At 45.1% G+C, this 27,967-nt stretch overlaps 1 protein-coding gene across 12 annotated transcripts in view; it reads left to right on the forward strand.

The window, feature by feature from the left end:
- UBE3B (ubiquitin protein ligase E3B) overlaps positions 1-27,967 on the forward strand; it is a 59,056-nt gene that overhangs the window by 16,140 nt on the left and 14,949 nt on the right. For all 12 annotated transcript variants that reach the window (XM_054445380.2, XM_063646698.1, XM_054445378.1 and 9 more), the window contains 12 exons: positions 4,178-4,283; positions 4,594-4,714; positions 5,991-6,168; positions 7,726-7,889; positions 9,372-9,539; positions 13,907-14,078; positions 15,944-16,062; positions 16,690-16,804; positions 17,538-17,637; positions 23,096-23,215; positions 27,424-27,600; positions 27,717-27,827. In XM_054445380.2, the coding sequence (XP_054301355.1) occupies positions 4,178-4,283; positions 4,594-4,714; positions 5,991-6,168; positions 7,726-7,889; positions 9,372-9,539; positions 13,907-14,078; positions 15,944-16,062; positions 16,690-16,804; positions 17,538-17,637; positions 23,096-23,215; positions 27,424-27,600; positions 27,717-27,827 (1,651 nt within the window). The remainder of the gene's footprint in view (positions 1-4,177; positions 4,284-4,593; positions 4,715-5,990; positions 6,169-7,725; positions 7,890-9,371; positions 9,540-13,906; positions 14,079-15,943; positions 16,063-16,689; positions 16,805-17,537; positions 17,638-23,095; positions 23,216-27,423; positions 27,601-27,716; positions 27,828-27,967) is intronic.

Consider the following 27,967-nt stretch of genomic DNA (forward strand, 5'->3'; position numbering starts at 1 on the left):
AATCAGGACCTTTTAAAATAAGATATCAGTGGTTTCATCATATAGGAATATAGTGAAAGTCTATAAAATCATCAGTGGTGTGCCAAGACGTGATCACTAAATCCTGAAATATGAATAGCTAACATTCATGGGCCACACACTGTTCTAAAACTTTTACATTCGTTAACTGACTCCTCACCACATTCTCTTATCTCCATTTTATTTATTTGAGACAAGGTCATGCTTTGCCATCAAGGGTGGAGTGCAGTGGCATGATCAGAGCTCACTGCAGCCTCAAACTCCCGGGCTCAAGCCATCCTCCCACCTCAGCCTTCCATGTAGCTAGGACTACAGGCACATGCCCAGCTAATTTTTTTATTTTTAAAATTTTTGTAGAGACAGGGTCTCACTATATTGCCCAGGCCGGTCTCAAACTCCTGGCCTCAAGTGATCCTCATGCGTCAGCCTCTCAAAAAGTGCTGGGATTATAGGAGTGAGCCAGCACAACTGGCTTTTCTCCATTTTACAGACAAGGAAGCTAAGGCCCAGAGAAGTTAAACTGTTTGCTTTTGGTCACACAGCAGGGAGTGGCCAGGCCAGAAATTAAACCCAGGCTATTTAACTCCAGAGCTCATACTCTTTCTTCTTATTCTTTGTACTTGCCTCACATATTGGACACATTTTTGTATTCTAAGAATAATATATATTTTTTTTAGTAAATAGCACTTGAGAACCTTCCCAAACTTGCCCTGTTCCTCACACTGCCATGGCATTGATTATCTGGACCCCTAGTTTGCCCAGGCACTCAGTCATGTACCCACTAGCTGTGGCTTCTGTTTTTCCCCATATGCCTGCCCAGCTCTCTGGTTGTACTCTGAGCTCTCTGTTAGCAGGGATTGTGCGTCAGTCATACCTCTTTTGTTTATCCTTCTCCCCAACCCCCCACCATGTCTAGCCCTGTTAAACATTCAAGTAAGCAGTGCACTTATAGACTTTGTCACCCGGGGTGCTTAAATGCAACAGCTACAGGTGGGCTAAAGAAAGATTCTGTTGACCTCATGCTGGGGAAATCGGTAATAAGAAATTGAGGGAGTTGTAGGAGTGTTTGCAGTGTGTGTGGTTTTTTGAGTCTGGCCTCATGCAGACTCAAAAGATCACACCCCTCCAAACATTGAGGCAGCCCTGCAGTCCTATAATGCTTCCACTGATATGTTGCTCCCAGTCTGTCAGGCCAAGTTACTTAGGGATATGGCCCAGAATGGAATCCATAGGTTTCTGTGAGAACCCCTAGAGAATGTCACAGCCCCTTGTGCTGTTATAACGATGCAGTCCTTTCCTTGCAAATGTGAAGTGACTGGTTGTAGGTTTAGCAGCATTCTCTGTGGTTTGCTTTTCTTCTGTTTAGGGAATTGTGCTCTTCTGTTTTAAACTTCTTTCTAACCTGCAGAAAATAACATGGTTCTCTTTTCATGTGCCCCACTCAGATCACAGAGGTTAGCTCAGTTGGTTAGCCTTACCTAGACAAGTGGTGAACATAAGTACTGATATTTTCAGCATTTCAGCCTCATAAAACATCCTTGTCCCAAAAATGGACTCTTGAAAATGAAAGTACATAGTGTGAATTCTGAGAGCCTAAATACCACTAACACCTCTGCTCATTGCTATTGGAGCACATTAGCTAGAAGAAACCTTTTTTTTCCCTCTGTAAGTTGTTGTCTTACCTTTTTTTCTGCATGACCTGTGAGTGATTTTTTAAAATAACTTTATTGAAGTCTAATTCACATCTCATACACTTTATTCATTTAAAGCATACCATTCCCTGGCATTTAGTATGTTCACAGAGTTGTGCAACCATCACCTGCTGAGACCAGCTTGGTCGGGGAGACCCTAACCCAGCAGCGCTAGAGGAATTAAAGACACACACACAGAACTATAGACGTGTGGAGTAGGAAATCAGGGGTCTCACAGCCTTCAGAGCTGACAGCCTCTAACAGAGATTTACCCACATATTTATTGACAGCAAGCCAGTGATAAGCATTGTTTCTATAGATTATAGATTAACTGAAAGTATTCCTTATGGGGAAACAAAGGGATGGGCGAAAATAAAGGGATGGGCTCTGGCTAGTTATCTGCAGCAGGAGCAAGTCCTTAAGGCACAGATTGCTCATGCTATTGTTTGTGGTTTAAGAACGCCTTTAAGCAGTTTTCCGCCCTGGGTGGGCCAGGTGTTCTTTGCCCTCATTCCGGTAAACCTACAACCTTCGGGCCGTGGGCATCATGGCCATCACGAACATGTCACAATGCTGCAGAGATTTTGTTTATGGCCAGTTTTGGGGCCAGTTTATGGCCAGATTTTGGTTGCCTATTCCCAAAAATCACCACAATCTAATTCCATAACATTTTGTCACCCTAAAAAGAAACCTAATACCCATTAGCAGTCACTCCCTTTTCCCCTCTCCCCAGAACCCCTGGCAACAGCTAATCTACTTTCTGTCTCTTTGGATTTGCCTGTTCTGGACATCTCACATAAATGGAATCACATCATATGTGGTCTTTTGCTACTGGCTTTTTTCACTTTGCATAATATAATCAGAGTTCATCCATGTTGTAGCATGGATCAGTACTTCATGCATTTTATGACCAAATAATATTCCATTATATAGATATACCACATTTGAGTTGTTTCTACTTTTTGGCTATTATAAATAGTGCTGCTGTGAACATTTGTGTACAAGTTTTTGTGTAGACATATGTTTTCATTTCTCTTGGGCATATTCGTGGGAGTAGACTTCCCTGGGTCATGTGGTAACTCCATGCTTAACCTTTTGAAGAATTGCCAAATTATTTTCCAGAGTGCCTGCGCTATTTTACATTCCCAGGAGTGGTGTTGTGTGAGGGAGGGCTCCAGTTTCTCCACATCCTTGCCAACACTTGTTATCTGTCTTTTATTTAGCCATCCCCGTGGGTATACAGGGGTATCTCACTGTTGTTTTGATTTACAATTCCCTGGTAGGTAGTGATGTTGAACATCTTTTCATGTGCTCATTAACCATTTGTATATCTTCTTTGGAGAAATGTATGTTTAGATCCTTCGTCTACTTTTTAATTGGATGTTTCATCTTTTATGAGAGTTGTGAGTTCTTTATAGGCTCTAGATACAAGTCCCTTTTCAGACAAGTGATCTGCAGGTGTTTCCTTCTGTTCCATGGGTTGTCTTTTCACTTTCTTGATAGTGTCTTTTGAATCACAAAAGTTTTAAACTTTGAAGAAGCATAACTTACCTATTTTTTTCTTTTGACTCTTGTGCTTTTAGTGTGATAACCTCAGAAATCATTGCCTAACCTGAAATCTCAAAGCTTTACTCCTGTGTTTTCTTCTAAGAATTTTATGGTTTTAGTTATAAAACTAGCATTTAGGTCTGTGGCTTATTTCATTATTTTTTATATATGGTGTGGGATGGGGATCATTATTTTATCTAATAGTATTTATCTTTTTTGGATTATGGAAGAAATACATGCTTATTGTAGAAAACCTAGATAAAGCAGAAAAACATAAAAAAGAAAAAAATTCTCATGATTCTACAACCAGAGATACATTGTTAACTTTATCTGTCCTCAATCTTTTAAAAATGTATCTATACTTGTGTTTATATTTTGAAACATTATACAATATATATACTTATATATAGTATATATACTATAGGTATACTATATATGTATATATTGTGTATCTATAGTGTAAATATACTTTTAAATAAACTGCTTAACTGAATTGTGAGTTATTGGTGAGTTATCACAGAGTGAACACACCTGGGTAAGCACTACACAATAGAGAAATTGATTATACCAGCACTCCAAAACCCCCCTTTTTTCCCTCCCTCCCCATCACAGACTCCTTCCTCTTCCATGTATATAGTTTTTCATCTTGCCTTTTTTTAAAGTTCATTATAGCATGAACATTTTCTCATGTCAGTAAAATTTCAAAACTGGTTTTTCATAGCTGCACAGTATGGCATCAGCAACTGTACCATCACTGACTTGTCCATTTCCCTAGTGTGTGTCCCCAGTCTCAGCCTTCAGTTTTCTCAGAAATCCCATGCAGAATAATTTCTAGGAATTTGAGCATGTTGGTGGGGTTGTGCTTTTGTTCTGGATGCACATGGAGACCTGTCTGAATGAGCGGATCTATCTGTGTCTAGCCCTGTGATTGCTGCACAGTTCTCAGACAATCTGATTCGGCCATTCCTCATCCACATCATGTCTGTGCCTGCTCTGGTGACTCATCTCAGCACAGTGACCCCTGAGGTAAGCTGGCTCTGTGAGTTCCCTGCTAAAACCCAATTGTGTTTTTGCTTTTCTTCTTAGACATTAGAAAGTAAAATGACTTCTCTGCTTATTTCCACACCTCCCTTTAATTGTTCTTTGGGACCAGTGGCCGTGATAGACACACTTGTGTTAGTAGCCCAAAGAAGTGGGTTCTCGTCTGTCCATTTTCTTCTTGGTGTTTGCTGGCACATCCCGCATAACCACAGGTGATCTGCAAGTGATCAAGTTCACTCTCTACAGGAAACTGTTCCTGGCAGTTTCTGATTTAACGGTCTGCCATTCTTTGCAGCGCCTCACTGTTTTAGAATCCCATGACATGCTTCGTAAATTCATCATATTTTTAAGAGACGAAGATCGATGCCGTGATGTATGTGAAAGTTTAGAAGGATGCCATACGCTTTGTCTAATGGGTGAGTATCCGTGGCTGGAACTTGATTGTGTCCTGGCCATCAGGGAAAGCCCAAGTGTTTTGCCTGTCACTATTCTAGAGATTTGGTTGTTTTTTGTAACAATTGGAAGTGCTTACAATAAAAAACACATATTTAGATGGATAGTTAAAATAGACATGTAAATTAAAATCACATGGAAAATGTACCAGCCTGGCAAACTAGTTAAGTGACTGTTAATGAACATTAGATGTCAGCCTTTAGCTTCCTGGCAGTCAAGGAAAAGTGAAAATGTGGTGAATTGCCTGGATAATTCTCATCTCAAGAGAGAAGGGAGGGAGTAGTTAGGTGGGGCTTATATCAGAGCGGCGCCTGCTTTACCTGTTTTACAGTGTTTTCATTGTAGATGGAAGAAAGGGTTTGTGAATAGAAGCATTTGAGGCAGAGGCACCGAATTCTCCTTGCCTAAATTTATTTTAGATAGGAAAAGCTTTTTTCTTTTTTGAAGACAGGGTCTCACTTTGTCACCTAGGCTGGACTGCAGTGGCACCGTCATGGCTCACTGCATCCTTGACCTCCTGGGCTTAGGTGATCGTCCCACCTCAGTCTCCTGAATAGCTGGGACTACAAGCGCACACTACCACGGCCGACTAATTTTTGTATTTTTAGTGGAGACAGGGTTTTTCACCATGTTGCCCAGACTAGTCTCAAACTCCTTGGGCTCGAACAATCCACACGCCTCAGCCTGCGAGATTACAGACTTGAGATAAAAACTTCCCTGGGGCCAAATTTCATGAGGAGTTTATGGTGCGAGTGTTCACGCAAGTGACGTTGACTAACTGGTGAACGTTGAATAACAGCAACTTCCCACGACACTCAGATATTCTTCAAAGACCATTTCTTATGTTGACCCTTGATTTTTAAGCATTAATATAATATTAAAATGTAATACTAACTAAATATCACCTACCTCTGTGTGCCTGACATTTTACCTGCTACTTCATCCTCATATGGAGAGTAGGGTTCATCATTCCAATCTTACAAATGAAGAAACAGGTTTGAGACATGGGTTGACGGCCACGGCTCACCTTGTCTGTGGCATAGCCAGGATTTGAAGTCAGCTCGGCCCGTTTCTTACCTTTGCACCACACAGCAGCCTCCGGCATTGACAGGTGCCCCTTATGTGGAAATTTCTTGCTGCACATGGGATGTGGCCACCTGAGCCACAGGCAGGGAGCAGGGCTGGGAGGCACCAAAGTGTTTGTCTGGGCCCATCACACTCAGCCTTCTCTCTCTGTAGGCAACCTCCTACACTTGGGCTCCCTCAGCCCCAGAGTGTTAGAGGAGGAGACAGATGGGTTCGTGAGTTTGCTCACCCAGATGCTGTGCTACTGTCAGAAGTATGTGTCCCAGAAGAAGTCCAACCTGACCCACTGGCATCCTGTCCTTGGCTGGTTCTCCCAATCTGTGGATTATGGGTGAGTCCCAGATGCAAATCACTGTCTTTCCTGCCTCTCCCACCATCTTCTTCTTCTTTCTTTCTTCCAGCTTGTGGTGTTTTGTTTCTTATTACAAAAATAATACGTATTCATTATATATTAATAAATTGTGAGTAAGAACAAAAGAGGCTAAAAACAAGCCCATTATCCTGTAAACCAAAGATAACTTGAGTGAACATCCTGTCAGTTTTCCTATCTAGAAATACTGATCCTTTTTTACAAAATTGAAATCCTATTATTTTGTATTTTGTTCCTGCCATTCAGTTATGGACCTTATCAATGTTTTTTCTTCTTCACTGTCACTTTTATTGATTGACTAGACTGCCATATTTTGGAGATGCTAAAACAAGACAAATGATTCAAAGGGAATAGAAATCACCCAAAATCCTTTTCAAGAGGTGGAATATAAATTTTTAAAAGTGTAATTACGAACTTAAAAACATGAGAAACACTAGACTAGAAGAAGGGAGATCAAGTAAAGCGCAGCTTCATGAATTTGAAATATCTACCTGAGCTGAGATAAAGTGGTTTCTGGAGAGGAACCAGCTCTGCTGCCCAGCTGTTTTCTTGTTCACATATCTGCTCGAGGCGTGGGGTCCCTGGCAGTTACCCTTGCAGCAGAAAACTAAAGACCTGGGGAGGAAATTCCCAAATTTTTCTTTTGTTGTACCTGAGTGACATCCCTGGGTCCTATCTGGTTAAAAAGACTCATTGCTAGGGAACAGCCTGCCCCAGCATGACATCTCAGCCTGAAGAGGATGGGGCGGAGGTGCTGAGAGTCAGGAGGCTGTGGGAGGTAAGTGAAGCAGAGCAGCACCTCTGCAGACAGCCTGCTCTCCGCTCCACTTCCTCTTCTTGGAGGGACTTGGACGACTTGCTTTGCCTCGCTTTCCTCATCTGAAACCTGGGGATAGTTTTCACCCTCCCTTTGATAGGGCTTTCTAGAAGGATTGAATGAGATAATGCATGTGAAGCACCTACCAGCAGGCAGGCCTGGCCGTGCTCATGGATGGCAGCTATTAACAATATGATGATCAATGTGGGAACCAGTTAGGGGTGTCACCTCACCTTGAGCAGGAAGGTGACAGCAGATTCCAGGAATTTGAGGGATGCTGAGTATAGTGTGGAGTCAGGCAAGGAACCCCTGGAATGCAAGGAAACACTGAGGAGGCTGCTGAGTCATCTAGATTTGGCCCCCTACCACCTGCAAGCCAGCTGTGAGGAGGGAGGCAGTGTAGTGGGTACAAGATTGTTTTTGTCACCTGGGTGGTAGCAAGTGTCTTCGAGAAGAGTGTGACTCATGGAGCCTGGGGATCTGGGGAAAGCAGACAAGATGAAGAGTCAATGCCCTTGACATACCAGCCCCTCAGCAATGATTTGTTACTTCCACTTTTTATTTTTGTAATCTTCTTTGCCATGTTGAGTGCCAGGTCCTAGCTACAGCTCCCAGTGGAAGGCCGTTAGGAGCTGTGTGGGCTGGCCGTGGCCCTGCATCAGATGGAACTGACAGGCCAGGTCTCCTTTGCTCTTTCCTAGCCTTAACGAGTCAATGCACTTGATCACCAAACAGCTGCAGTTCCTGTGGGGAGTGCCTCTGATCCGGATCTTCTTCTATGATATCCTGAGCAAGAAGCTGCTGGAGAGCCAGGAGCCAGCCCACGCACAGCCAGCATCCCCTCAGAATGTGCTCCCAGTGAAGAGTGAGTGGCGGGAGCAGGCCCAGCCCTGTAGCTCCGCTTGGCTGAAGTACAGCTCCTGTTTCTTCCTGTATGGATGTTGCGCTGTGTTTGTGGGATGCTCTAACTTTGTTTTTGTTGTTGTTGTTCTTGTTGTTAGAGACAGAGTCTCACTTTATCGCCCAGGCTACAGTGCAGTGGCACCATCATAGCTCATACAGCCTCTAACTCCTAGGCTCAGGTGATCCTCCCACATCAGCCTCCCAAGTATAATAGCTGGGACTACAGGCGTGTACTGCCATGCCTGGCTAATTTTTTTTTTTTTTTTAATTTTTGCAGAGATGGGGGCCTTACCTTATTGCCCAGGTTTGTTTCCAATTCCTGACCTCAAGCGATCCTCCTACCTCAGCCTCCCAAAGTGCTGGGATGACATACATGAGCCACCACACCTGGCCTCCAGCTTGTTCCACAACAATTGAGGCTTATTAGGTCACTAAGTTCATATATAGCAAAACAAAAAATCCATAGGAATAGAAAACAAGGATTGGGGAAATAGAAATAGGTGAACACAATCAAGATTGGGTAATAAAAGCATGTCCACACACATATGTTCCATTAGGGCCACTGTGGCTACCTGTGAACTTCAGTTTGGCTGTGAACTAACATGAAATGTTTCAGAAACCAACATGAAAAGGGATCTGTGGATGCTTTCTTCTAATTTCTTAGAAGTAGAGCTTTTCTGAGTTCTTAAGAAAATAAATCTCCCATGTGGGACTCCTTATAAAGGAGCCACTCACTGAACCACAGGCGGGGCTAGTGCTTCAGTGGCTTTCCTATTGCAGGGTCAGTAATGGGTTCCATGGGAAGGTTCTCGTCGCACACTCTTATTAAAAGTTATGGAAAGGCCACTAATGCATAATTTGACAGAGTTACGTGCCTGTGGTGGGTTTTCAGGTTCAGGGTGTCTGTTCTACTGAGTGTGTTGCAAAACTCTTGTCTCATAGCTAGCAGTAAGCATGGGCTCAGCAAATGTAACTCCAGCAGGATATCAATGGGAAGGTTGAAAACAAAGGTAGAATATCATTCAAAACCAGGTGTCAGAACTAGAGGTTGTCACGCCTTCCCTCTAAAGGCACAGAAAATAGAGATGTAGCCAGGGCCCCTGCCTTTGCCCCTCTTCCCCTAATATAGTCCTCTGAATTTTTACCATTGTGGGTTTTGAAATTTGATGATTTCCGGTATAAGAATCCCATGTAAGATTTGAATATGCCTGGCTTATTCTGAGAAATTTGTGGGTATTCTGAAGAGATCTTTGGGTTGTACCTAAAATCCTGTTGTTAATGTTTTTCTGATTTATCCCAAAGAAATGCCTTGAATTGAGTGAGTTGCCCCACTGTCTGGCCTGGCTGTGCATTTAGAGCTTTACTGAAATGCTCTTCCTTTTCCAGGGTGGGATTTGGCAGCTGGCTGAGCTGCTGCTCGCATGTCTTCTTTTCTCCATGCCAGGTCTCCTAAAGCGTGCTTTTCAAAAGTCGGCATCAGTCCGGAATATTCTCAGGCCTGTTGGGGGTAAACGGGTCGACTCTGCAGAAGTCCAGAAGGTTTGCAACATCTGTGTCCTCTACCAGACCGCGCTGACAACTCTCACACAGATTCGGCTGCAGATACTCACAGGTTCGCAGTCCCCAGGGCATCTTCTTCACCTCTCACATTTGGCAGACAGTTTGTCTTAGCAAAAGTCGATGTTTTTTTCTGGCTTCTTTGACTCTGAAAATAGATTCTGAACGAGGGCATTTTTGAGCTGTTCCTCTTAGAGATTGGTCCATCTCAGTTAAATTGCTCATGCTCCCCTCAATCATAAGCACTTCCATCTCATTCCTGTTTTGTGACTATTACTTTAATTATGAAGTAGAATTTACTTTTAAAAAGTTTTTGTTTTCTGAGTAAAAAAGCAAAAAAGATAGCGTTGCAAAAAAAAAAAAAAGAAAAAGAAAAAAGAAAACCTCTTTTAATTCCATAATCCAAAAACAATCAACTGTGCCTGAGTGTACTGCACATATAAAATAAATATATTTAAATTGAAATATACAGCACTATCCTTTCCAATAATCATTTTACCATGTCACAAATTCTTTGAAAACCTTATCTTTATTGGCTACATAGTATCTCATCACGTGGATATGCCCAACATTTTCCTTTTTAGCTTAACATGGAGGAAAGTCCCCTCTGTGAGCACAGAATTGGGCATCACAGGCTTTTAGGTTGCAGCACAGTTGTTGTTATGAATTGGTCTTACGAGTACAAAAGGCCTTTGTAAACCGTGGAAGCCTTTTATTACATGAAGGATTAAGAACTTCTCTGCTGCATTTTACATTTTTTAACATCATAAATCACTGCTTCTCTTTCACACTTATTTATCCATTCTTCAGATATTTATCGAGCACCCCTGTGTGCCAGGCACTGAGGATACAGAGGTGAAAGAGAGAGCCAAGTTCTTCGTTCCCAAAGGGATTGTATTCTAGTAGTGGAGAGACCGAAAATAAGCAAGTAAAAAGTAGGGCTCATGTAATGATGGGCACTGTGAGAATGAAAATGCTGAGACACGATGTTGGCCTGGGCTACAGCAGGATTTCTCAGCCTTAGCATTATGGATGTCTTGGGCTGGCCCATTCTTTGTCATGAGGGGCTGTCTTGTGTGTTTTGGGATGTTTAGCAGCCCTGGTCCCTACTCATAGATGCCAGTAGCACCTTCCCAACCAGCGTGACAGCCAAACATATCTTCAAATTTCACATTCAGCCAAATGCCCCCTGGGAGGCAAAATCATTCCTGGTTGAAAGCCACTGGCCTAGTATAGTAGCAATGGAGATTAAGGCAGGAGGATTTAGATTTGTTTTAGAGGTAGAAGATATGGGTCTTACTGGTAGCTTGGATTTGGGAGCATGAGGACTAAGGGTTTTAAAGAAGATGCCAGGTTGTTGGCCCAACCACCTGTGTGGATGGTAGCACTGTTTGCTGAGTTGGGGAAGACTGGGTGCAGGGCCTGTGGGGAGTCTGTTGTGCTGTGGCTGTGACAAGGGAAAGGGGCCTGCCGGGCATGCTGGCAGAGGTGACACTCTGGGAGCATCAACTGAGGGATGGAGTGTAAAGCCATGGGCTTTTAGCCTAGGGCAGGTTTCCCAAAGATGAGCAGAGGGAGGAGAGAAGGGCTAAGACCATACCTGGGGCACCCCAGCGCCTGGGGGTTTGAGCAGCATCTTGAGTGAGGAGTTTGGGGTTGTGGTTTGTGTCCAGCCTTTTTTTTTTTTTTTTTTTTTTGAGACGGAGTCTCACTCTGTTGCCCAGGCTGTAGTGCAGTAGCTCAATCTCGGCTCACTGCAGGCTCCGCCTCCCGGGTTCACGCCATTCTCCTGCCTCAGCCTCCCGAGTAGCTGGGATTACAGGCACCCGCCACCATGCCCGGCTAATTTTTTTTTTGTATTTTTAGTAGAGACGGGGTTTCACTGTGTTAGCCAGGATGGTCTCGATCTCTTGTCTGTCCAGCTTTTTAAATGAGCTCACATTGAAGCTCATTTTCCCAAGTGAGAGAATCCAAATATAGGTTTTTTAGTCAACTTGAAAATATACACTTTAAGGATGAAGATAAACTAGTCTAAAGTGTATGTTTGATATTCAGTCTATTTAGCAACTTAGATTATAGAAAATAACACTTGTTTTTAAAATACTGCTGTTTTTCTACTGACAACTTAGGAAGTGTCTGTTTGTGCTCCTCACACACATCTGATAGCACTGGCGCCACTGCTGGTCTGTCTGCCATTGCTCTGCCAGGCCCAGTGTCTCCATCTCTGTCTAAATGGCTAGATATGCAGCCCTTGTTGAATCAGTGTGTGATGCTATGAGTATTCTAGTCTACGCTACATGAGTCCTTTACACAGAACTCGAGGACACTTGCTTTTCTTCTTTTATCCTATAGGAGTATATTTGTGATCGCCACAGTGTAACTGTTTCCTCTGTTTCTATTTTAACCTGTTTTTGAATTGTGAGATTTCCACATTCTTGGGTGTGTTTGATATAACATGGACAGTTGAAAGACTAGTTATGAGTGGGGCACCTATGTCATCACCAACAGATCAAGAAAGTCTTGCTTCTAACGGCTTCTTTATAACCACATCCTCCTACCCTTGAAAACGTGAGGTCTAAGCTCTAGGCATAATCACTAAATTGATACAATTCTTGGCCTCCTTTAGAATTCCTTCAGTTCACCCTCTAAGCATCCTTCAGTAGCTCTGATGGAGTTCCCCCAGCTCCCACTGCTGGCTAATATACCTTCCCCAAACAGTTCTTTATTCAAAACTAAATAATTCAGAGAGTGCCCTATAAGATGAGAGGTATTGTAAGGGCTCAAATACAAGGTGACTGTGCTTTTCTGAGGAACACACCTTACTGTATATTCAGTGACACATGGCCTTTCAGATCCAGCCTTTCTAAGTCAATAGCTGCATTATTAGATGTAAACTATACCAGTGATGTGGCCTGTGTGTCTGAGGCCTTGTAACCATCAGGAAACAAACTTAGAATGTCCTCTGTGTCCCCTTTTGCTTCCTCAGGGTTCCATTTTTGTATATTTCAGAGCATCCTACCACAGTCATTGACTGCATTTCCACTTTTAACATAATAGAATAATAGAGGTAAATGGGGGGAAGCTTTGCCAAAGGTGGCGAGCCTGCAAGATGGTTTAAGGCAAGGGTCAGCAGACTACCGTGTGGGGGCCAAATCCAGCCCACTACTTGTTTTGTTCAATAAGTTTTTACTAGAACAGAGCCAAATCTGTTTCATTCTTTTTTTTTTTTTCTTTTTTGTGGAGACGGAGTTTCGCTCTTGTCGCCCAGGCTAGAGTGCAGTGGTGCAATCTCGGCTCACTGCAACCTCCACCTCCCAGGTTCAAGCGATTCTCCTGCCTCAGCCTCCCGAGTAGCTGGGATTACAGGCGCTGGCCACCACGCCCAGCTGATTTTTGTATTTTTCAGTAGAGACAGGGTTTCATCGTGTTGGCCAGGCTGGTCTCAAACTCCTGACCTCAGATGATCCACCTGCCTCAGCCTCCCAGAGTGCTGGGATTATAGGCGTGAGCCACAGCACCGGGCTGCCAAATCTGTTTCTTTACACATTGTCTGTGGCCGCTTTTGTGCTGTAGTGGTAGCACTGAGTAGTTTTAACATTGTTAGACTAAATTTGGCCTGAGGATGCCTCCGTATTTTGAGTCCTTAAGTAAGGAACTGCAGCCTAACTTAGTATGTAAATTGACTAGAAGTCTAACTTAGGACTATTCAGTATTTTTGTAACAAATAGCTGCCAATCACAGCAGCCTAGCTTCAGTCAATCACAGGTGGCCGTCTGATCAGACCATGTTCAAATAAGGCAAAGCCGAGGTGTAACCAGTCAAGCTGTCTCTACCTCACTTCAGTTTTGCCCCTAAATGTTGCCTGCCCAGAATGCGGACTGGAGCTGTCTGAACCTCTTCTGGTTCTGAGGGCTGCCTGATGGATGAATTGTTTTTTGCTCAGACTTGGCTAGATTTAATTTAACAGCAGAGACCTTCTGGCCCACAGTGCCTAAAAATATTTACTCTTTGGCTGTTTCCTGAAACAAATTGCTGATCCCTGATTTAAAGCATAAATGCTAAGTTAGACCTGAGTTCTATTCCTGGCTCTGACATACAGGCTGTGTGATTTGGGGCCAATTATTTAACCTCTCTGTGCTTCAGTTTCCTTCTGTATAAGATGGGGATAACACTGGGCTTCAGAAAGTGGAAAGCAAACAATACATATGGAGTGCTTAGAATGGTGCCTGGCACATAGTCAGCACCCACTGATGACTGGCTCTTATCATTGTTACTCTCGTGGTGATAATGCTTTTCTCCATAATCCCACCTTCTTTTCACGCACATTAAATGTTCATGGATAGGTTTAAGTGTTTTGTTTTCCCACTGGATAGGAGAAATAACAGACTAGGTGGAGCTTGGGTTTCTCTGTCTTTTTTCCAGGTCTCACTTACCTTGATGACCTGCTGCCCAAACTGTGGGCATTTATCTGTGAGCTCGGGCCCCACGGAGGGTTAAAGCTCTTCTTGGAATGCCTGAACAATGACACTGAAGAGTCCAAGCAACTCCTGGCCATGCTGATGCTGTTCTGTGACTGTTCGCGGCACCTCATCACGTAGGTTGACTGCTGTGGGACTGAATTCCTTTCCTAGAATATGGAGAGACCAAAATACAGTGTCAGTAAGGAAGTAATTGCTAATGTGATTACTGCAAACATTTGGACCTGTGTGGCAGGGCATTGTAAGAGCTAGCCATTTACCAGGTGAGCAGTGTACAGTAAATGTTCAGCAGTTGTTAGGGTGGGGCCTGGGAGTTAAAAGTTCCCATCCTTTCAAGGAAGCTGATCAATACCACTGGCTGTGGCTTGGGGTCTCCTGGAGATGGGTTTAGATCATGGCTCAGCCATTTATTCACTGTGCTAACTAGATTCCTGGAAAATTCCAAAGTCAGAGCCAGGGTGCAGATCCTTGCTGAGCAGATCTTGAGACACCCTGGGCAAGGGATCATGGATTCAACCTCTCTGAGACTCAGTTGACTCATCTGTAAATGGGCATAACGATAGCACGTACCTTTTAGGCACATGGTAGGGATTAAAAGACATAATTATTGCAAAGTGCTTGTCACAGTCCCTGGCACACAGGATGAGTTCAATACTTGTTGGCTCTTATTATTATCAAGCTGACCCTGAGCAAGTTTCTTAACCTCTTTGAGTCTCTATTTCCTTATTAGAATGAAGAGAATATTACCAGTTCAATAGAGGGTAAGTGAAAAAAACAGCGTCAAATACTTAGTGCAGTGCCTGGCACAGAGTGGGAAATTAACAAACATTAGTCCCATTTAGTACCTTTGGTTTTTAAGCTTATGCATCTTGTGTGTTTGGTATTCTTTTCATTCCACCTTTTCCCAAAAGGTTGATAAGATACAATGGACCTCAGGCAGTAATGTTCAGGCTGGAAGACATTAGCGGGAGAGGATCAGGGACATGTAGGTGGCAGATTGGGTAAGGATCATGGAAGAACTCACTGAGCAGTTGGAGGCAAGAGCAGGGGTCTAGCTGCTGGTGAAGACATCCTTAATCACTGGATGGGGGTAAGCCAAGAGTGAATCTTATTCTAGTGTATGGAGCAGTGTTAGGAAATGTTCAGATAGAGCTGTGTCTTAAATGGCTCATTTATTCATATGTTCTTTCAAACATTTATTCATTTACTCACAAATGCTTACTAAGTACCTACTAAGTGTCACTAGTATGTCACTAGTATGTGTCTTAGATATCGAATAAGATTCTACAGCTTTCCTCAGTAAACATCGACTCTCGGTCAGCGTTCCTTGATATGCAGACGTGAATAAGGAAGGCGTGAATTGAGGTGTGAATTAAGAAAGTGTCACAGTCAGATCCTTATGAATAAGAAAAATACAGAGTACAGATTTTTTCTTAATTGTAGTTTTTAACTTTTTACTATGGTCAATTTCAAATTAATAGAAAGTAGAAGGGATAATATAATGAACCCTCATGTGCCTGTTACCGGCTTCAACAGTACCAACTCATAGCTAGTTTTGCTTCATCCAAATGCCCACCTGCTTTTCTCTCCCACATTATTTTGAAGCAAATCCTAGACATCATATCATTTTTTTTTCATTTTATTTTTATTTTATTTTACTTTAAGTTCTGGGATACATGTGCTGAAAGTGCAGGTTTGTTAACATAGGTATACATGTGCTGTGGTGGTTTGCTGCACCTATCACTCCATCATCTAGGTTTTAAGCTCTACATGCAGTAGGTATTTGTCCTAAGGCTCTCCCTCCCCTTTCCCCCTACCCCTGATGATATCATATCATTTTATCTGTAGATTTTACAGTAAGTATCTCTACAAAATAAAGCTTATTTCTCAACCTTGTTTATTGTCTATTAAACAGTACAGATTTTTTTTCTCTTCACCTTTTTTCAGTGTGGAATTCTGGGTCATTTTCTCTCTGATTTAGAATCCTTGATGACATTGAAGTTTATGAAGAACAGATTTCATTCAAACTGGAAGAGCTGGTCACCATCTCCTCTTTCCTGAATTGCTTTGTATTTAAGATGATCTGGGATGGAATTGTAGGTAAGAGAAAAGGTGTCTGCTGTTGTTTGGTTGATGCTGCACCCAGGGAGGCCGAAGAGTCTATAGCATCAACTGATTCTTAGCTTTATTGTCTCTCCAAGTTAATAAAAGGTGCATATTTATTCCCATAATTGGAAATTTTCTTTCTTTACTCTCTGTGACTTCTTAAGATAGTGGTGCGGTTATAGAAGTCTTGCTCTCCCAGGCTCCCTTTAGGATTTGCATGTATGTGTCGAGGATTATTAATGATGATTAATTTTGCCCTGAATCTCCTGTTGATTCTTCCATTTGATTTCCATGAAGATAAAACATGCCAGTGCACACTTGAGATGAGAGTCCACCTCCCGAAGTGTCTCCAATTGTTCAGGACAAAGTTCCTTACATTAAAAAGGCCCTTCGGATGACAAACTAGTGGGAGGCAGCATGAGTGATTTTGTCTGAGAGGTACTCAGGCCCTGCAGACACTTAGCACGTACCCAGGGTGCCTTTTAATTCCGTTGATTCCACATGTAATTCAGAGCGAGGGAGATCAAGGACTTGATGACAACTGCAGAAGACAAGAGCTGTCCTCCCCCTGCTCTCTGACTGTGACTCCTCCTCTGACTTTCCTGTTTGTTTGTCCCACAGAGAACGCCAAGGGCGAGACCTTGGAGCTGTTCCAGTCTGTCCACGGGTGGCTGATGGTGCTGTATGAGCGGGACTGCCGGCGGCGCTTCACCCCCGAGGACCACTGGCTGCGAAAGTGAGCTCCAGGGGTGAGGAGGGCTCCATGGAAGCCAGCCTGCTCCGGCACGCTGCCCGAGCACTCAGCTCTCATGTTCTAGGGCAGAGAGGACTTTTTCCCTCTGCTTCATTTTGTCTGTTCATTTGTGTAAAGAGAGCTGCTGTCCCTGTGAAGCACCTGTCAGGACGCTTCTGTTAAGAGATGTTTACACCAAATATGATTAGAGTTAATTAATGGCGACAGAGCCAGATTATATTTAGCATACATTTCTCATCCAGACTAGGAAGAGGTCTTTTAGCTGAGCTGAGCAACAGAGCATGAGAGTTAAAAGGCAGTTTTTATTACCAGAATTACTAGAGTAAAAACTGCTTTTAGGTTTTTTGGAGAGTAATGGGGTGGGGGAAATCCTCCTATCACAACTGAACATAGGCATGTATCTTCGTTTTTATCAATGAGTTCAAGCTTTATGGCAACTGCTGAAGCTGTGGCACTAGAGCAGGGACTGGCAAACTTTTTCTTTAAAGAGCCAGATGACTTTAGGCTTTGTGGATCAGACAGTCTCTGTTGTAGCTACTCAACTCTGCTCTTGTAGCACAAAAGCTGCCACAGGCTATACATGTATGAATGAGTATGGTCATGTTCCCATCAGACAGCAGGCTGCATGTGGCCCACATGGTGTCATTTCCCAGCCTCACACTAGAGGGTGGTTTCCTTCTTTTAATTCTCCCAAACCCATGTCTTTCTTCTCAAGGGATCTCAAACCTAGTGTGCTCTTCCAAGAACTCGACAGGGACAGAAAACGGGCACAGTTGATCCTGCAGTACATCCCACATGTCATCCCTCACAAAAACGTGAGTTGCACTCAGAGCTGGGCCCCAATGTGTCTTTCTGTTCCCCCACGTGGTTCCTGCCTTTCCATCCTTGCTACGGCAATTGGAGGTGACTAAGTGGGATCATTCATTCAGCACAAGGAAACAGTGGTTGCTATTACTCTGGTGGGGTTACACCATGTGCTGGGGTACAGAGCTGGAGAAGACAGTGTGAACTGGCGATTCTGGTGGAGTGGCAGCCCAGGTGCGGAGACCTGACTGGCTGGAGGGAGGGAAAGGGGACAGGAAAGGGTCCCACAGGCAAAAGTGGACAGTGTTGAAAGGCTGAGTTAGAGAGGATGAGGTGCTTTTGGAGAGCCAAATGTGCAGTGTGGCTGGAGAGAATAGAAAGGATGGGGTCAAGAGGAAGCCAAGGAGGGTAGTAGGAACTAGAGCAAGACAGCCTTAGAAACCAAGGCTGAGAGCAAGGGCTTTCTGCAAAGCCACCGGAGGGCTGGAAGCTTAGGAGGCACCTGGTCAGAGCCATACTTCAGGAAGGTCATCCTGGCTGCAGTGTGGAGGGCTGGCTAGAGGCGGGGGTGTTAAAGCAAGCTGTCCTGCACTAGGGTGGGCCCTGGGAGTCAAAAGATGAGCAAGTCAAGAGATTTTTAAGGAGGCCTCGGAGAATGGTCACATCCCGAGGGGAAAGAAAGGAAGAATTCAGGTGATGCTCAGGTGTCTGGCTTGGGTGCTTGGGGAGTGTTTTCCTGAAGTGGAAGAGCAGGACTGGGACATGGTGGCGAGTTCAGCATCGAGCAGGTAGGATGTGAGATGTCTCTGGCTCCTGGAAGCCATTGGACAGGGGGTCTGGCATTCAGGAGGGAGGAGCCTGTGTGCGGAGAGCACCCAAATCTCCTGACTGCCCCCATGGACTGAGAGAGGTAGTCAGGGAATCAGACAGCACCCAAGTCTCCTGACTCCCCCCATAGCCTGGGTGAGGTGATCGGGGAGTCAGATGGAGTGAGAAGTCCGGGGCATTGAGAAGTCCGGGGCACTGAGGCAGAGCCCTGCAGGACCCGTCCCACAGAGGGCCAGCACGAGGAGGGAAGGAGGGAAACTAGGAGAGTGCCGCACACCCGGGGAATGAGAGAGACTTGGGGAGGATTGGGCTGTGGCAGGAGCATCCAGGAAATGAGGGTAGCAAGCATGGCTCACATCCCTGGTGAGTGTCAGGCACTCTGGAAATGTCCGATGCTAAGGGGACACTCAGCTCCTCTTAGAAGAGGCTTCTAGGAGTCTAGGTTGTGTCCTTTATTTTTCTCCTGTTCTATTTTCTTTTTCTTTTTTTAATGAAGTAGACATATTTTTAGAAAAGAGCATAAATCATATTTTTGTAAATTAAATCTCATTTTTCAGAGGTATTTCATCCTCACTGCTGTCTGATACTGTTCTGTCCTTGACTTTAATACTTATGGTTGCTATTCTTTCCCCTCAAGCAGTGATGTGCAAACAATGTGGCTGTTTAAATTCTTAACTGCACTTGGCAAACTCTCAGAAGTGAAGGGCCTTATGGCAATTACTTAATCAAATGTGCCCTCCTTGAGGGAGCCCCTGCTATGATGTCCCTGACCTTGCTTCCAATAGGAAATGCACAGCTTTGCAAAACAGGCCGTCTGTGGCTTTACTTTTCCAAAAGATAGAACATTCTTCCTCATCATGAACTGTGCTTCTCTGTAACTTCTACCCTTTGGTCCTTGAACAACCCCTAAAAGTGGCTTCTTTTATCTTCTGTGATCTGTTGGCAGCTCCCATTTGCATCTGGGGCTTGTGTTTTCCAAGCGTAGTATCCTTAGCCTCTCCACCTCGTCTTTGTTTGAAATAGGCTCCAGCCTTCATCTCCTAGGCCTCATCTGGTTTGGTGGTGTCTGGTTTAAAATGCAGCCCCTCCTCCTGGACCTGCATGTCTGTGAAATCAGCCTCTGACCATTGCATTCCCATAACACATAGTCTAGACCCTCCGCTCTGTTCCTCTGTGGTTCACGTGTGCTGTGGCCACTGGAGGTGCTGCACAATATTTTAGATTTCTGAGGGGAACACAGTGAGACACCACATGAACTACTAGTTCAGAGTAGTTCGTGGTTTCAACATGAGATTGCACTACATTCTTTTTAATGATGTTTGCAAAGCTGGCTTGTAAGAACGAACTAAAAATATTTTATATTTCAAAGTATGTGCATTTGTAAAATACAGCAACTGAGGTCTTAGGACATAAATATTTGGGACCTAACTACCTAGTAAACGGGACTGCTAGGGATTTCTTTTGGCCTAGGAGTACCATGAAAAAAGTTACTGCAGTGATAGAGGTGCTGTGAATAAGAAAGTTTGGGAACCGCTGAGATAAATTAGAATGACTTTTAAGTCCAGGGTATATAGTAATCCCCACATTTTTTTTTTCTTTTGAGAATTTTGCTTAAATATGTCATCAAGGTTGTTTGTCCTTAGTTCATAAAATTTCCTCCCTCAGGAAAATGGGGCCCTCCTCATCTCCTGTCCCTTCCTGCTTCGTGATTGCAGGTCCTGGGGGAGTATCTAAGGCTTGGTGTTTTCAGAGCAGATGAGCTGTCTTGTTGCCCCTCCGCCCATCTCAAGCTTCAAGCTCCCCTTAATGGCATGTGTGCTGCCCTCTGCCGTTGAAATATTCTTGCTGGAGCCCACAGGAGGGTAATAGGCTCTCTCTGCTCTGTTACTCTTATACCATCTGCCCTAAATGTTGAACCTCTCCCTTGTTCTCGATTTCACTATAATGCCTTTCTTGTTTTCCTTAACATTTGTTAAAGCCTCAGCTCTGCCTGGCTCACGTGCACAGCACTTCATTTTCTGCACCCTTTTATATCGCTTTTACCTATTTATGTGTGACTCATCCCCTGGCTGGCCCTTAAGTCCTCTCTGCCTTTTGTTTTTACCCAGAAGGCCTAAGAGGTGTGGGGTGGGCAGAGGCTGTGTAGTATGGGGGCTGTGTGTGGGCCTTGGATTTCATTCCATCCCCCTGCCCACCAACTGTGTAGCCTTGGGTTAGTAAGGTCTTCATCTGTAGAATGGGGAGAATGATCCGTACCCAGCTGTCCACTGCAGTCGCTGAGGTTGCCCAGCCCTTGCAGCCTGGATAAGCTTGCCTCAGACCTTCTTCCATGCCCCATAGAAATCCAGAGCCCCATCCAGGCTTTCTGTGGTCGCTTCTGTCTCTTTAGTTCTGTTTCTGTGTCTTCTGCTATCTCCACCCCATACTGGATTGACTCAGATGTAACTCGCCTTCCGCCTGTGTATCACCAAACAGCACCCCTTCAGGTGGTCATGCCAAAGATTTGGGGTCATAGGAAGTAGCTGTGTCACAAACTACACGACTCCACATGACGAACACCTGTTCTCAAAAGTCCTACAGTTCCCCTGCCATGGAGGGGAGAGGTAGGAGCACCCTTCATTCCTATCACCAGCCTCCCTCCCTGTGTCCCCAGTCTGTCCCCTCTCTTCTGCATGGCCCTGGAACCTCTCAGGGCTTTTGGTTCTACTCAGAGCACGTCAGTCCTGTCAGGTCTAGATCTGTCAACCAGCCTCAGCGAGATGCTTCACTGAACAGTAGTTCCTCCACTCAGTACCATCCCCTTTCTTCTTTTTTTTTTTTTTTTTTTTTTAAGACAGAGTCTTGCTCTGTCGCCCAGGCTGGAGTGCAGTGGCGCGATCTCAGCTCACTGCAAGCTCCACCTCCCGGGTTCACGCCATTCTCCTGCCTCAGCCTCCTGAGTAGCTGGGACTACAGGCACTCGCCACCACGCCCAGCTAATTTTTTGTATTTTTAGTGGAGACAGGGTTTCACCGTGTTAGCCAGGATGGTCTCGTTCTCCTGACCTCATGATCCGCCTGCCTTGGCCTCCCAAAGTGCTGGGATTACAGGCGTGAGCCACCGTGCTCAGCCCATCCCCTTTTTTCTTAAGCGGCTGTTGGTCATTGCTTTTTTTGTTACCATCATATTTGCCTAATAGAGTTAACATAATAATTAAATGAAAATGTACTAGCACCCACTGGTATATAGTATTTCCTGTTGTTGTTACTATTATTACTGTTCTTTCTTTTTTTTGTTTTTGAGACAGAGTTTCGCTCTCGTTGCCCAGGCTGCAGTGTGATGGTGCGATCTTGGCTCACCACAACCTGCGCCTCCCAGGTTCAAGCAATTCTCCTGCCTCAGCCTCCTGAGTAGCTGGGATTACAGGCATGTGCCACCACGCCCAGCTAATTTTGTATTTTTAGTAGAGTTGGGGTTTCTCCCTGTTGGTCAGGCTGGTCTCGAACTCCCGACCTCAGGTGATCCGCCTGCCTCGGCCTCCTAAAGTGCTGGGATTACAGGCGTGAGCCACTGCGCCCGGCTGTTACTTGTTATTTGTATTTAATTAAGTTCTTGACTTTGGGGGAGATTCCCATTTTTAAAAAAAAAGCTGTGGTTGGATTTATGTATCATTCAGCTGACTTGATTTAAATGGTATTAGGGTGCTGATTCTTGAGCCCAGGATGGGGCAAAGAGTCATGCTCTTTCTAAATAGGTTTAGCAGAATCTTAAGAATAAGGAGAGAGGGTTCTTTTCAAGCAGTAATTGAGAAATATTACTGGTGGGACTGTGGTGGGCTTGAAGGCACAGAGGAGGCAGGTTGAAAGGTCAGGGAGCTTTATACTGTAGGGTCATTTTTAAATTTTCTGACAGTAGGAAAAGTTATCTTTGAATTATTTTTGTTCTTAGGATTCATAATATTGATTTCCCTTAAAGCAGGCACAGCTAGATAAAGAAGCCTCTGTAACTTGTTCTGCCACCAAGTTTTTATAGTGGATTATTGGCTGAATGAGGAGGATTTTCTTTTTTCTTTTTTTTTTGTTTGAGACAGAGTCTCGCTCTGTTCCCCAGGCTGGAGTGCAATGGCGCGATCTTGGCTCACTGTAACCTCTGCCTCCTGGGTTCAAGTGATTCTCCTGCCTCAGCCTCCCAAGTAGCTTAGGATTACAGGTGCACGCCACCACACCCAGCTAATTTTTGTATTTTGTATTTAGTAGAGACAAGGTTTCACCATGTTGGCCAGGCTGGTTTTGAACTCCCGACCTCAGGTAATCCGCCCACCTGGGCCTCCCAGAGTGCTGGGATTATGGGCGTGAGCCACCACGCCCAGCCTTGAGGAGGATTTTCTCGTGGGCCATTCCTAGCTGGACCGTAGCTGCAGCCAGACCACTCTTTCCGGATCATTTTTTGCTTGACGTGTATTCAACAATATTTCTAATTCCCACAAGTGTTCCAGGGAATGCTTCTGTTCTCGCAAGACACTTCTAACCGGTAGCACATGTTAAGGCATCCCATTCTGCTTGCATCTCATCTAACTTCAGTTTCAGTCATTTTTGCAGGGTGTTTTTATGGAATCATCAGTTTGCTGACCCTGTTTTCTGGTCCCGCCTTTGTTCATTTTAGAGAGTTCTCCTGTTTCGAACCATGGTTACCAAGGAGAAGGAGAAACTGGGGCTGGTGGAAACCAGCTCTGCCTCCCCGCACGTCACTCACATCACCATCCGCCGGTCCAGGATGCTGGAGGTGAGTGTGAAGCCTATGGAATCCTACCACGAGGAAGTGGGCCCTGCAACATGGAAGCTCTTTAGTGGATGGTCTCTGGCTTTTGAACTGTTCCTGTTACTCGTTGATCTGAAATCAAGGCTCTGGGAGCAGGAAAGGGGTCATTTGTCCTGTTGACTGCTCTTGAACAGCTGCTTGGTTAAACATGTCCTCATTGCTGGAGACCTAGCAGTGTCTTCCTTTACCCCATGAGAGCTAGAGTATCCTGGGCTAGAGCATCCACCTCTTCATGTCCCTTTGAATTGAGGACAGGAGCTGCCAGTCACAGCGGCTGCACTAACACTCTCAGGTCTGTGCAAACTCCATTTGTCCCAGCAGGCACTTTGCTCAGACTCTCAACTGTGATTGTAGTGTAAGTGGAGTGGAGGTGTTACATTTACTGAGTTATGTAGAGAAACACATTTATCACAGAGCCAGAAGTTCTTTGTAGACAGAAACTTACAAGATACCACTGAAGTGACCCACCTGAGCTAAACCCGTTGTCTGGGACTACCACTATACGGTGACTCCATGTAAATTAGAGATAGGTACCCAGTCCTCATATGTCAGAAAATTGTCATAATACATTGGTTTTGTTGGCACAAGACCCTGACTCCAATCTGCTGGAACATGGTTGTCATAAACTTAACTACCTACGATGTCTGTGTTATCCATGCCACAGCCTCCACTGGGCTTGTATAGTGCCCAGCCTACCCATACACGCTCATCCTGCCAGTGATAGAATTGGTGACTGAGCCACAGTCCCCATTCCCTGGAGAGGCTTGACTTCATTTATTTGCCGTGTTTGCACTTCAGACCTTTTAATCACACTCCAGCCGCAGTTCCTCATGAGCCTGTCCTGCAGTGTAGGACAGTCACGGGATCCCCTGAAGCATGTGGCCAGTTAGCCACCCCCACCAGCAGATGGCTCCCGGCAGCAGCTGTTCCTCCTCACGTGTCTTCATTTTCTCCCGCGGTGCATCGTACCTTGTTTGTGTCACTCCTTACTGGAGAGCTTGTTTGAGTGCCCCTGGCCACTGGTGATCAATGCCGAGAGCTGCTAGAAAGGCAGTGTGTGCTGAACAGTGGATGTTTCTGACGTTCTTCAAGGTAGGCATAAGGAATTGAAGGGCCCACTGGGCCCTGCAGGCCATGTGAAGGAGTAAAGCTGGCTGAGTGGGTCTCATTACAGGAGCATTCTGTTTGCATGCTAGACATATAGAAATAATCTCCACTTCTGCGCCCTCCTGTTCTTGAAACAGCCCTCTTGGTCTGTGTACCTCTACTTGAGAAAAGCAGCCCCCATGAGTGAGTTGATAAATGGCAACTGACACCCAGCCTCAGTGTTGGGGAGCAGTTGGAAGCACGTGCCTCCCCAGAAGAGGCCACCGCCACTCAGCTCCTCCAGACCCGCCATGTGATGAGGTGGGCTCCATAATGCTCTGAGTTTTTAAGAGAAGGCCAAAATTCAGATCTCCCATGTTGTGAACTAATTGAACTCTGTAAAGTGCCTAGAAAGTCAGATAACACCTGTCTTTCCACCAGATTCAACCTGTGGGCCACCCATTTGCAACCTCTGCTTTTGACTCAGAAAAAGCCCAATTGTGTAGTAGAGACTCCCTTTCCAGCACTTTCCTCTGCAGACCCAGATGCACCTCCCTTGTCTCTAGAAATCCTCAGCCCCACTACCCATCATGCCTACCCAGACGTGGCCAGCACCCACCCATGGGAAGAGTCTGGGGTAGTGTAGATTGCAGTATCTCCTGAGAGTGGCAGAATCCCCCGACTCCCTTCACAAATATCATGGCTTATTGGAAATTCACTTGACATCCCAGTTACTCTGGCCCTACTTTTTAAAGCATATCTCTCAGGGATGGCAAAAGAGATGTCTGTCTTAGGCTTCAGGCAAAGTCCCTTTTCCTCTTTACTTTCCACTGGAGAAGGGGAGAGCATTGTTCATTGTTATCCCAGTTGTCGTAATCTGGTGGCTTGGTTATTAGAATATGAGAGCCCAGGGGCCTTTGCTGGATTTGGACACAAGGGGGCATCAGTAAGCCGATCTCAGACTCATGCTCTCCTGGGCATTGTTTCCTTTTTTTATGGTTGGTATTGAGGGCTATGCTTCTCTATTAGGCTTCCAGATATTAAAGTCCTATAGGAAGGCTCTTCTTCCCAGAGGGTGAGTTTGGGCTGGAACTCTAGCATTCAGAACCGGAAGGATCCTCAAACATACTCTTACCCAGTCCTTTCCCCTGTCTCTGTCAAGGGCAGAACTGAGGCCAGAGAACTTCAGTCAAGGTCACTTGGATATCAGTGACAGAGCTGGGCCTGGAAGCCAGGCATCCCTTTTCTAGCTCAGTATTCACTGTGTGTGCACGGTGAGATGCAGTGAAGAAGAGGAATGCTGACTCACATTCACCTCCCAAGAGGCATGGATATAATCCTTGCACATCCACGCCAGTTCCCAGAAGGCAGGAAATGTATCACAAGAGACAGTCCCCTCTAAACTTTTAAACGAAGAGGCTGGTGTGGAGCTCATCAAGCAAGACTGAGATTTGAATCCAGTAAACGCTCCTTGAGCTAGGCCATGTGCCACATGCTTTCACATGTACCATCCCATTTCATCCACATAACCACAAACGCATCTACTAATGCGTGTGAAGGCTGGGGAGGCATAATTTTAATTAGGATGGAGGAACTCCTGCAGGCAGACAGGAACTTGTTGGAATTCTCCATCCGTTCTCATCTCAGTGCCAAGATAATTGTCTTAAATTTAGGCAGAATGGCTTAAATGCTGTTACAGCTGCCTGGTGACTTCCTGTTTCTCCCTTTTGTCGTCTAACTTAATGATTCTCAAACTTTATGTACATAAAAAGTCCTTCTCAGGTTTGCCTCCACAAAACTGCGCTCCTGTTCCCACATGTGACTTAGGGGTCTTGAGAGGTAATTTTCCCTTGCCCACTAACTTTGAAGCCTAACCCCTGAATAAGATTCAGGGGCACCATAGGATAGTCCTTTGGGGATCACTGAGTGAGCGTGGCAGGAAGGCAGCAAGGGTCTCGCCACACTGGCATACTGCTCATTTGCTTTGTGATGAGGGGACCAGACGGCAGATGAGTGGATGCTGCGGAGACGGCCCGTCTAACCTGCAAAGCATGTGACAGTGTTACAGTTGTAGCTGAAAGGGAGAAATGTGGCATGGCCTTCATAGGACAGCAGGGTTGATTGGTCACTTGCTCCATCACAGCATCTGAAGACATCAGTTCCACCTGGTGATGGGGCCTCTCAAGTCGGGCCAACAGACTCTTCCCTGGGCCCTGTGCTGTTCAGCACTGTTTTTATAGTCACTGCTCTGAAATTAAAACCTCAGTACCCCAAGTACTAGCAATGCATTAGATGATGGAACCAGAAGCCAGGAAGCCCTCAACAGATTAGAATCAAGAGACAAACTAAACAGATGATTTAGTAGGAGAACTCTGAAGTTGTGGTTCTTCTGTGTCCTAAGAGAGCTGACCACCAGCCAGAAGTCCAGGCCCAGCACCAACCCCACACCTCACTCTCTGCTCCCTGCCTTGGTGCCTGCCATCCACCTGCTCTGCTGCCAATAGAAAGATCTGACAGAAAGTCAGCCCTGTTACTCTTTGCCTAAAACCTTCTGCAGGTCCCATTACCTTCAGGATGTCCCCTAAATTCCTCAGCATGACTTGCAGCGCTTCATGATTGGGAAGGCAGCGGGAGATGAGGGGTGATGGGTAATTCTTTTCATTTTATAGTGTTCTGTAGGTTTGATTTTTTTTCTTTTTTCTTTTTTTTTTTACCATGAGCTAAAGATACTCTTAGCATTGAGAGAGAGAGAAATGCATCTTGTCCTGGTTTCTTTCATCCTTTGTCTGATGGCCAGGAGCTTGTCATGACTCATTTTGTCTAACTTCCCCATCTCACTGCTCTGTCCCCTTGAGGTCAGTCTCCCCTTGCCAAGGAGTGATACTGTCACATCCCCAAATGAATCTTTCCTTTTAATCAGCGCTCATTCAAAAGCAGGTGAGAATGGCTCCTGTCATGCACCCACATTTCATAATTTGCACATTTGGTAATGATGCTGGGAGAGCTTCGCACAGAGGAGAGGGAACCCCGAATTGTGTGCATAAGGCTTTGGGCTTCCTAATGGGCTGTAATTCTGCTCTTGGCAGGACGGCTACGAGCAGCTTAGGCAGCTCTCCCAGCATGCCATGAAGGGGGTCATCCGTGTGAAGTTTGTCAATGACCTTGGGGTGGACGAAGCAGGGATTGATCAAGACGGTGTATTTAAGGAGTTCTTGGAAGAGATCATCAAGAGAGTGTTTGACCCAGCACTCAATCTGTTCAAGGTATTTAAGGGGAGCGACAGCAGGGCTGACAGCAGCCAGATTCAAGAAGTGAAGAGCTGGGCTTGCTCCTTGCAAGGCACTTGACCTCTGCCTCTCCCCCTCTTTTTGCCTTGCAGACAACCAGTGGGGATGAGAGGCTGTACCCCTCACCCACATCCTACATCCATGAGAATTACCTGCAGCTCTTCGAGTTTGTGGGGAAGATGCTGGGGAAGGCTGTGTATGAGGTAGGAACGTTAAGAAACAGAGAAATGTAAAATAAAATGTTAACGGTACCATAGGCTTCTTCATATACACATATGTGATCAGGCTTGGCCATGTAAACTGTCACTAGGATACAAGCGAGGACGGGCAGGAACCAAGGTTT

The sequence above is a fragment of the Pongo pygmaeus genome, chromosome 10, assembly GCF_028885625.2.
Source record: "Pongo pygmaeus isolate AG05252 chromosome 10, NHGRI_mPonPyg2-v2.0_pri, whole genome shotgun sequence".
In the NCBI taxonomy this organism is placed as follows: Eukaryota; Metazoa; Chordata; class Mammalia; order Primates; family Hominidae; genus Pongo; species Pongo pygmaeus.